General features: G+C 48.3%; 1 protein-coding gene across 1 annotated transcript; it reads left to right on the top strand.

The window, feature by feature from the left end:
* Positions 1-7,449: 7,449 nt before the first annotated feature.
* On the top strand, positions 7,450-8,839 carry LOC134987633 (uncharacterized). The gene is made up of 2 exons (XM_063950507.1): positions 7,450-7,620; positions 8,040-8,839. The coding sequence occupies exons 1-2, from the start codon at positions 7,559-7,561 to the stop codon at positions 8,701-8,703; spliced, it is 726 nt and encodes a 241-aa protein (XP_063806577.1). The 5' UTR covers positions 7,450-7,558; the 3' UTR covers positions 8,704-8,839.
* The last annotated feature ends 1,601 nt before the right edge of the window (positions 8,840-10,440 follow it).

Below are 10,440 nucleotides of genomic sequence, written 5' to 3'. Positions count from 1 at the left end.
GATACAAATGTTGCATATTGTTACCGCTCACACCACAAGTGCTTGTTTTATCTGATATCCAGTACAGGGTATTTTACTATTTTCCCTATAAGGTTTAATGTCCAGACTATATGTTTTATTGTATGTAATTTCCTTCATTGTCATATTAAATTTTCTTTATAATTTATCTCAGCATACGTCAGCTTTTGTTCATGTTTCCAATTTCATGGCGCAGCTGAGTTCTTTTTTCAATATAGTTACATACCAACTCACCACCTGACACCCGACCTAGCCACTGCTACCCTAACTACCCTCATGATAACGTACCAACCCACCATCTGACAACCCCCCTACCCACTGCTACCCTTACTACCCTAATGATTAGACACCAACCCACCACCTCACACCCTCCCTACACACTGCTACCCTAACTACCCTCATGATAACGTACCAACCCACCATCTGACAACCCCCCTACCCACTGCTACCCTTACTACCCTAATGATTACATACCAACCCACCACCTGACACCCGACCTAGCCACTGCTGCCCTAACTACCCTCATGATAACGTACCAACCCACCATCTGACAACCCCCCTACCCACTGCTACCCTTACTACCCTAATGATTAGACACCAACCCACCACCTCACACCCTCCCTACCCACTGCTACCCTAACTACCCTCATGATAACGTACCAACCCACCATCTGACAACCCCCCTACCCACTGCTACCCTTACTACCCTAATGATTACATACCAACCCACCACCTCACACCCTCCCTACCCACTGCTGCCCTAACTACCCTCATGATAACGTACCAACCCACCATCTGACAACCCCCCTACCCACTGCTACCCTTACTGCCCTCATGATTAGACACCAACCCACCACCTGACACCCCCCCTACCTACTGCTACCCTAACTACCCTCGTGATTACATATCAACCCACCACCTGACACCCTCCCTACGCACTGATGCCCTAACTACCCTACTGATTACATACCAACCCACCACCTGACACCCTCCCTACCCACTGCTACCCTAACCACCCTCCTTATTACATACCAACCCACCACCTGACACCCCCTACCCTCTGCTGCCCTATCTACCCTCATGATAATGTACCAACCCACCATCTAACAACACCCATACCCACTGCTACCCTAATTACCCTCATGATTACATACCAACCCACCACCTGACACCCCCCTACCCACTGCTACCCTAGCTTCCCTCCTGATGACATACCAACCCACCACCTGACATCCTCCCTACCCACTGCTGCCCTAACTACCCTCCTGATAACATACCAACCCACCACCTGACACCCCCCTACCCACTGCTACCCTAACTACCCTCATGATTACATACCAACCCACAACCTGACACCCCAGTGGCAAACGCAGGATTTGCATGGGGGGGTTTCCAGAACTGGGTGGAGCCAATCACGGGGGTGGGGACTGAGGTGACCCAGTATATGCTGGGTCCGTAAAACTAGTGTGTCTGTGTGTGTGTGTGTGTGTGTGTGTGTGTGTGTGTGTGTGTGTGTGTGTGTATATATATATATATATATACATATATCTACACATATATATATATACACACACACATACATATACACATATACATAGCACATTAAACATGCATACATATATATATATTAGTGCTGGGCAAGATAACGCGTTATTAACGCATTAACGCCATAAGGCAATAACGGCTATAATATTGTTAACGCCGTTAACGCTGCTGCGCCGGAAGAAGCCGCCGGAAGCAGTAATTCATCTGACCCCCTTGATGGAGAAGCCGCTGGATGCCGCCGGAGAAGAGGAAGCCGCCAGCCGCCATAACCTCTTGAGACTGAGACATCTTCACAATATCTCTGTGAGTACTGGTTTTTATACAGAGCCCTAGCAAAGGCATAGGATTCCCTTATAGCTGCTCTTTAGCATTTTGTTTTTAGTTAGATAGGTAGCGATTAACTTAGAAGTTCTAACTAAGTTACCCAGCTCCGGCCAGCATGCGCTACGGGATCCCACTCACCCAGTCCCACCGCGGCGCAGCTCACAAGCGGGAGCTGCGCCGCGGTGGGACTGGGTGAGTGGGATCCCATAGCGCGCGCTGGCCGGAACTGGGTAACTTAGTTACGCGGCTGAGGAGAAACCTCGGTCGCGTGGGTTGCAGCGAGCAGGGCAGCCCTTCTCTTCTCTGGCGGGCGCCGCTGTGGGACTGGATGAGAATGGTCCCGCAGCGTGCGCGCTGACCGGCGCGCAAGTATCAGAGACAGCGCAGAAAGCACTTCTTATCACCAGGAAGCACTTCTCACCGGCGGCTATTCGCTGGTTCTATCAACGCCGCTGTGGGACTGGATGTGACGGGTTTATGTACATTGGGGCTGATATTGCTTATATTAACAAGAGAGTTAGTGGATGGGATTGGAAGTTTGGGCCTCCTTCGTTCATTAAGGTCTCCCTGCTGAGCTATTATACTCCCTAATCTGCTATAAACAAAAAATACAGTTTTTTTTTATAAATTTTATTTTATTTATTTAAAAATGTTTTCACAGAAAATGGAGAAAGGAACCGAAATCTTACATGGACATTTTCATTTTAAATCTCTACCAGATGGCACAGTTGATAAAACCAAAGTTATTTGTAAACACTGCAAAGCTGAATTTTCTTATCACCGGAGTACTTCGAGTCTGAAGTATCACTTAAATGCAATACACACGCTTGATGCCAGCAACTCACCCACTCAAACAAACAGTGGAGGGAAGCTTCGGCAGACTACATTGGATACAGCGTATGGGAGAAGTATAGATAAACAAAAGCAAGAAAAGCTAACAAATAACATAGCGAAGTGGATAGCTACAAACTGCAGGCCAATTAGTATTGTCGAAGATGTCGGTCTGAGGAACGTTCTTAGGATCGCAATGAATGACAGCACGTATGAGCCTCCCTCAAGACGCACCATCACAAGAAGAATACATGACTTGTATGAAAATGAGAGGACTACAAAAGCGATGGCGTTACAATGTGCATCACATGTTGCTCTCACTGGAGATTACTGGACATCGCTGGGTAACCATAATTACCTCGGAGTTACAGTGCATTATATTGATGAACACTGGGAGCTACATTCACATGCTCTGACTGTAATGAAAACAGAAGAGAGACATTTTGCTGAAACGTGCGCTGAACATTTTATTCATGTTGCACAGGAGTGGAACATTTCAGATAAAGTCGGCACACTTAGCACAGATAGTGCAAGAAATATGATTGCTGCTGCAAGACACCTGCCTTTTGAACATGTCCCCTGCACTGCGCACAGTCTCCAGCGTTCTGTCACAGTATCTCTGCAGAACAGTGCGTTTGACAATGTCCTGGCCAAATGCAGAAAAGTTGTAGGCCACTTTAAACACAGTCCAGCAAGTGCTGCAGAATTACAAAAACAACAATTTCAACATAGACAAAATAAGGAGTCGCTTATACAAGATATTCCAACCAGATGGAATTCGACTCTGGACATGATAAAAAGCAGGGACGTGCAGTCAGGGGAGGCAGTGCCTCCCCTGTCATTACTGAGTGAAACAATACAAGGGAGATACTTATGACACATATACTGTGTCATAAGTATCTTCGTTATATTTTTGTATTCATTTGTAGGCATTTAAATTGTTTTGGAGGCACTGATAACAGTGCCTCCCGTTGTCAATGGGAATGGGGATAATGCGGGGGGGCGGGGCCAAGTACTGGGTTCTAAAAGCCCATTGATAAAGGACGTGAAAGCGGCACTAGAATAAGTGTCTCGTTGAGAGGGGCACATGTGATTGGACAGCGGATCCAGGGCTGGATCCGCTGGTCCAATCACACAGACGCTGCGGTATGAGCGCTCACCTCCCGTCGCTGTAAGCTCCTCGGTGATGTGATGCGGGCGCTTCCGCCCCCCCCCCCTCCTGTGTCACACTCCACACTCTCCCTGCGCCGGACTGAAGCGTAAGTGATGCCTTCTGTGTCACACTCTCCGTGCGCCGGACAGAGGCCGTGCGGGCGCTTCCACCCCCCTTTCCTCCTCCTGAGGCACGCTCTCCCTGCGCCGGACCGATGCCTAAGTGAAGGAGCAGCTGGAGGCCGTGATGTCCCCCCCTCCTGTGGCACACTCTCCCTGCGCTGGGCAGATGCTAAAGAAAAGGAACAGCTGGAGGCCGGCTGCACCTTCATCCAGGTCAGTGTCAGTCTCCCCGCCCCCCCCCCCCCCCCCCCCCCCCTCTGTATTTCTGTTGTTCTGATTCTTTCTCTATTTTTCTGTTTCCCTCTCTGTCGGTCTCTTAAGGTGGGTACACACTGGCCGATATATCGCGGGTCCGTCAGCCAGTGTGTACGGGCGATATGTCTGTGAACCCCGTCGTTCACAGACATATCGCGTCAGCCCTGCAGCACAGCCGACGACCAATAAATCTACCGATATATTGGCGCGTCGCTGTGTGTGTACGGGCGACCAGCTGGCCGCCCATACACATGCTGCGGCAGCCGGCGGTGATTGACAGCCGAACTGGGCGGGCGTGTGTACACGCACGCCCAGTTCATGACGTCAGTCCCCGCCGGATCGGGCAGTGTGTATGCACAGCACACTTCCCGATCCGTCTATAGATATATCTGCAGATCAATTGATCGGCAGATATATCTATCAGTGTGTACCCACCTTATCACCTGCTTAGTCTTTCTCTCAGTGTCACTCGGTGTGTGTGTTCTCTCTCTCTCTCTCTCTTTTTTTCCTCTCTCTCTCTTCCCTACAGGTACCCCTATTGGATTCAAGTGGACGTGATTCTCGGCGTAGGATGTAGGTAAGTAATCTCTCTATCTCTTTCTCTCTCTCATTTTTACAGGTACCCCTATTTGGATTCTACTGGACAAGTGGACGTGATTCTCGGCGTGGGATGTAGGTAAGTAATCTCTCATTTTTACAGGTACCCCTATTGGATTCAAGTGGACGTGATTCTCGGCGTAGGATGTAGATAAGTAATCTCTCTCTCTCTTTCTCTCTCTCATTTTTACAGGTACCCCTATTTGGATTCTACTGGACAAGTGGACGTGATTCTCGGCGTGGGATGTAGGTAAGTAATCTCTCTCATTTTTACAGGTACCGCTAATTGGATTCTACTGGACAAGTGGACGTGATTCTCGGCGTGGGATGTAGGTAAGTAATCTCTCTCATTTTTACAGGTACCGCTAATTGGATTCTACTGGACAAGTGGACGTGATTCTCGCCGTGGGATGTAGGTAAGTAATCTCTCATTTTTACAGGTACCCCTATTGGATTCAAGTGGACGTGATTCTCGGCGTAGGATGTAGGTAAGTAATCTCTCTCTCTCTTTCTCTCATTTTTACAGGTACCGCTAATTGGATTCTACTGGACAAGTGGACGTGATTCTCGGCGTGGGATGTAGGAGAGTAATCTCTCTCATTTTTACAGGTACCGCTAATTGGATTCTACTGGACAAGTGGACGTGATTCTCGGTGTTGGATGTAGGTAAGTATGTGTGAGTGCGTAAGTGTATTTTAATAAATTTTTACTTTCACGGTGTGTGTGTTGTGTTTTTATTTGGGTATTTTTGTTGTTGTAGAACTACAGGTACCAGCGGGCCCGTTATTTTCCCGCATTCTGGTACTTGTGGTTCTCCAAGTATCAGCAAGCGGGGCAGGCTCGCTGGGCCTTGTAGTTCCACAACAAAAAACAATACCTTTTTTTTAAACACTTATGGCTATCAGCCCGGCACCCACCGCCCAGGGGTGCTGGGGACAGCCCCGGGCTTCACCCCTGGCCCTTGGGTGCCTGGAGGGGGGACCCCTTGATTTAAGGGGTCCCACTCCTCCAGGGAACCCCGGCCAGAGGTGACTAGTTGGGGGGGTAATGCCACGGCCGCAGGGACCAATATAAAAGTGTTCCCCGGCTGTGGCATTATCTCCCTGGCTAGTGGAGCCCGGTGCTGGTTTTAAAAATACGGGGGACCCCTACATCTTTTGTCCCCCATATTTTTGGAACCAGGACCGGACTAAGAGCCCGGTGCTGGTTGTCTAAATACGGGGAACCCCTGTCCAATTTTCTTCCCAGTATTTAAACAACCAGGACCGGCTCAAAGAGCCCGAGGCTGGTTATACTTAGATGGGGGGATCCCACGCATTTCTTTTTTAAAATTTTAACACATTCACAGCCTTTTCCACAGATTCGCATGCACAGATCTCACTGATCCATGCATGACTATCACAACACGCCAGCAAAAAGCAGGTCTATTTGAAAGCTCCATTTTTTTTATGAATTCCATGCTTCCCCGGCAGTGTTTGGCTATTGTCGGCAGTGATTGAGAATACAAATCCTTAGTAAATTATCGAGTTCTATTAAATAACAGCCGTGTTTGACCGATGGTCTATTGATTCGTATTTGTGTGGTCGGCAGTGTATCTCAAGTCAATACGAATAGCCCCAATACTGCCGAGATTTGTGTTTATTAAATTCCCGAGATCACACTTAGAAAAAAAAAGCCAACTCGAATGAAATCGGGACCTTAGTAAATATACCCCAGTGAGTCCAGTCTGGCCAGAGGGGGAGCGGGGCCATGATCCCCCGCTTCTCCCCTCTTCTCTCACTCTCTCTCTCTTCCGAGCCCGGATTCCTGTTCAGGCTGCTTTTGTCACCGCCGAGCCCCGCAGTTCTAGGCCCAGGCAGGTCCATGTAAGTAAATACCAATATAATTATCATTCACTGTCTGTTCCCATCACCCTTTACTTCTCTCTTTTACACTCTCACCCGCTGCTACTGCTGTTACCCTTTTCCTGGCATCTCCCTGTCACCCACTACAGCCACCGTTTCTCCGGCGTCACCCACTGCTGCCACCCTCTCCCTGGCATCACCCTCCCCGTCACCTTCTCCTTGGCATCACCCACTGCTGTCACCCTCTCCCTGGTGACTCTCTCCCTGGCATCACGCTCTTCCTGGTGTCACGCTTTTCCTGTCACCCTCTCCCTGGCGTCACCCACTCCCTGTCACCCACTGCTGTCACCCTCTCTCTGGCGCCACCCTCTCCCTGTCACCCACTGCTGGCTATTTTGTTGTCCAGGGCTTCCATAAACTTAATAGCGCCGCATCCACCGTGCTGTTAAGTTAAGGGAAGCCCTGGATAACAAAATTGCATTCATGTCCTCCTTCCACTCCCTTCCCAGTCCCAAACACTTATTTTTATTTATTTTTCTATAAAAATGTACAATATATCACAAGTATAATGAGCAGGCAGGCAGCGGGCATTGGCGGCATCGGACTGAGATGCAAATTAGTGGCAGAGGGCTGGTTCAGTTGATGGTGGGCGAGTTTGTAGGCTATTGATGGTGGCAGTGGGCATCGGCTCAGGGGCAGTAGCGGGCAGTGGCTCGGCGGCGGTAGGGGTCATCGGCAGGATTCGGCGGACATTATGGCTGCAGTGCCTCACCAGCCACTGACCTCACCGCACGCCACTGATAAAAAGTGTCTGTAGAAATGAACAGGCACTGAGGGATGTCCTCACCACACACAACACCAAGGTTGCCATGCCAACTACAGCTGAAATGGACAAACTGCAGAGGTTGGAAACGCTACTGGAGCCCTGCAGGTATATTTTACATACTTCATATATTTCATTTTTCCACTGTCCTGTCTGTAAAAAATATAGCATGAATGGGATGTAGTTAGGTAGGTTTAGGCACTTACTAGTGGTGGGTAGGAAGCAGGGAGGGTTAGGGTTAGTAGGGAGCAGGGAGGGTTAGGGTTAGTAGGGAGCAGGGAGGGTTAGGGTTAGTAGGGAGCAGGGAGGGTTAGGGTTTGGCTGCATGGAGGGAGAGTTAGGGTTAGGCAGCACCAGCGGACTTTTAGGGTTAGGCACTATGCAGGGAGGGTTAAGGGTAGGGAGGGTTAGTATACTTACCGGGGACTTTTGGGTATCTGGATTCCAGGATGCTGCTGTCGGTCTTCTGACCACCAGCATTCTCCCGTACCCAAAGAAATGGGTTTGATTTTTTTTTGCTGTTGCAGGTATGTGACTGAACTTCTGGGAGGAGAAAAGTATGTTTCATGCTCTGTGGTTCTGCCTGCTTTTTGCCATCTCTCTCGGGTCATGGAGAGTTCAGATGATGACCCAGCCTACGTGGTCAAATTTAAGTCTACATTCAGAACAGACCTGGAGACACGCAAAGAAAATGCCAACATTGCATATCTGAAGATTGCTACCGCATTGGACCCTAGATTCAAGGACCTCAAGTGTATACCCAGAGCTGAGAGGGGTGAGGTGTGGGCCTTAGTCACCAACTTACTAAAGGAACAGAGGTTTGTTGCAGAGAAACCTGTGGAAGCAACATCAGAGCCACCAAATAAAAAGTTAGCCCTATTGGCTGCTTCATCAGAGTCTGATTCTGAGCAGGAGGAAGATTCAGTTGAGAACAGTGTGCGTCGATTCAGAGCGGAGCCCACCATCAGTACAGAGTCCTGTCCATTAGAGTGGTGGTCCAAACATGCAGGCTCACACAGCAGGCTGGCCTCCATTGCACAGAAGTACTTGGCCACACCTGCAACATCAGTACCCTGTGAAAGGTTGTTTTCTCCTGCTAGTCATATTGTACAGAAGAAGAGAGTTTCTTTATCATCTGAAAATGTAAATAACCTTGTGTGTCTTAGCAACTGGCTTGGTGCAGAGCAGTAAATAGGTTACACACCTAAAATATATCTGTCCAATCTGGTGGGAACAAAAATCTGGGTAAGAAAACAGATTTAGATTCTCAGAAAACATATTTTATTTTTTAATTTTTATTTTTAACATTTTTTAAATGCTACTGTGTTAAGGGAAAACTGCAAACCAAATGTTTTTGCAGTGTTTAATGTTATTGCATTGTTGTTCATATAGAAGTACTAAAAGTGCGCAATACACCACTTTTGAATTCATTATTGACTTTAGTCGGCTAACAATACGATTAATCGCTATTAATCGCATGAAATCCTGCGATTAATTGCGATTAAAAATTTTAACCGTTGCCCAGCACTAATATATATATATATGTACACACACATACAGTACACATATATACACATGTATATAAATATATATAGTGTGTGTGTGTGTGTGTGTGTGTGTGTGTGTGTGTGTGTGTGTGTGTATGTATATACATGTGTATATATGTATGCACATGGATATATATGTACTATAATTAAAATAAACTTTGATTGCACTTACAAGTGCCACCAGGAAGACAGCAGGCTGCAGAGGACGCTAGACAGCCATTAATAATACTCATGCAGCTAAAATAAATAAATATATATATATATATATATATATATATATATATAAATTTTTTTAGTGGAGGGGGGTTTCTGGGTGCTCGGAAACCCCCCTGGGTGCGCCACTGCACCCCCCTACCCACCTATTGCTACCCTAACTACCCTCATGATTACATACCAACCCACCACCTGACACACCCCCTACCCACTGCTACCCTAACTACCCTCCTTATTACATACCAACCCACCACCTGACACCCTCCCTACCCACTGCTACCCTAACTACCATCATGATTAATTCCAACCCACTACCTGACACCCCCCTACCCACTGCTACCCTAACTACCCTCATGATTACATACCAACCCACCACCTGACACCCCCTACCCACTGCTACCCTGACTACCCTCATGATTACATACCAACCCACCACCTGACACCCTCCCTACCCACTGCTACCCTAACTACCCTCATGATTACATACCAACCCACAACCTGACACCCCCCTACCCACCTATTGCTACCCTAACTACCCTCATGATTACATACCAACCCACCACCTGACACACACCCTACCCACTGCTACCCTAACTACCCTCCTTATTACATACCAACCCACCACCTGACACCCTCCCTACCCACTGCTACCCTAACTACCCTCATGATTAATACCAACCCACTACCTGACACCCCCCCTACCCACTGCTACCCTAACTACCCTCATGATTACATACCAACCCACCACCTGACACCCCCTACCCACTGCTACCCTGACTACCCTCATGATTACATACCAACCCACCACCTGACACCCCCCCTACCCACTGCTACCCTAACTACCCTCCTGATTACATACCAACCCACCACCTGACACCCCCCCTATCCACTGCTACCCTAACTACCCTCATGATTACATACCAACCCACCACCTGACACCCTCCCTACCCACTGCTACCCTAACTACCCTCATGATTACATACCAACCCACCACCTGACACCCTCCCTACCCACTGCTACCCTAGCTTCCCTCCTGATGACATACCAACCCACCACCTGACATCCTCCCTACCCACTGCTGCCCTAACTACCCTCCTGATTACATACCAACCCACCACCTGACACCCCCCTACCCACTGTTACCCTAACTACCCTCATGATTAATACC

The sequence above is a fragment of the Pseudophryne corroboree genome, chromosome 2 (genome assembly GCF_028390025.1).
Source record: "Pseudophryne corroboree isolate aPseCor3 chromosome 2, aPseCor3.hap2, whole genome shotgun sequence".
Lineage (NCBI taxonomy): Eukaryota > Metazoa > Chordata > Amphibia > Anura > Myobatrachidae > Pseudophryne > Pseudophryne corroboree.
This window is presented reverse-complemented; position numbering and strand designations above follow the sequence as displayed.

What these genes read in the sequence shown, in the direction of transcription:
- LOC134987633 (XM_063950507.1), top strand. Translation starts at nt 7,559, where the DNA reads ATGCCAACTACAGCTGAAATGGACAAACTGCAGAGGTTGGAAACGCTA. An exon ending in ACGCTACTGGAGCCCTGCAG is followed by an intron (nt 7,621 to 8,039) that starts GTATATTTTACA and finishes TTGCTGTTGCAG; the next exon opens with GTATGTGACTGAACTTCTGG.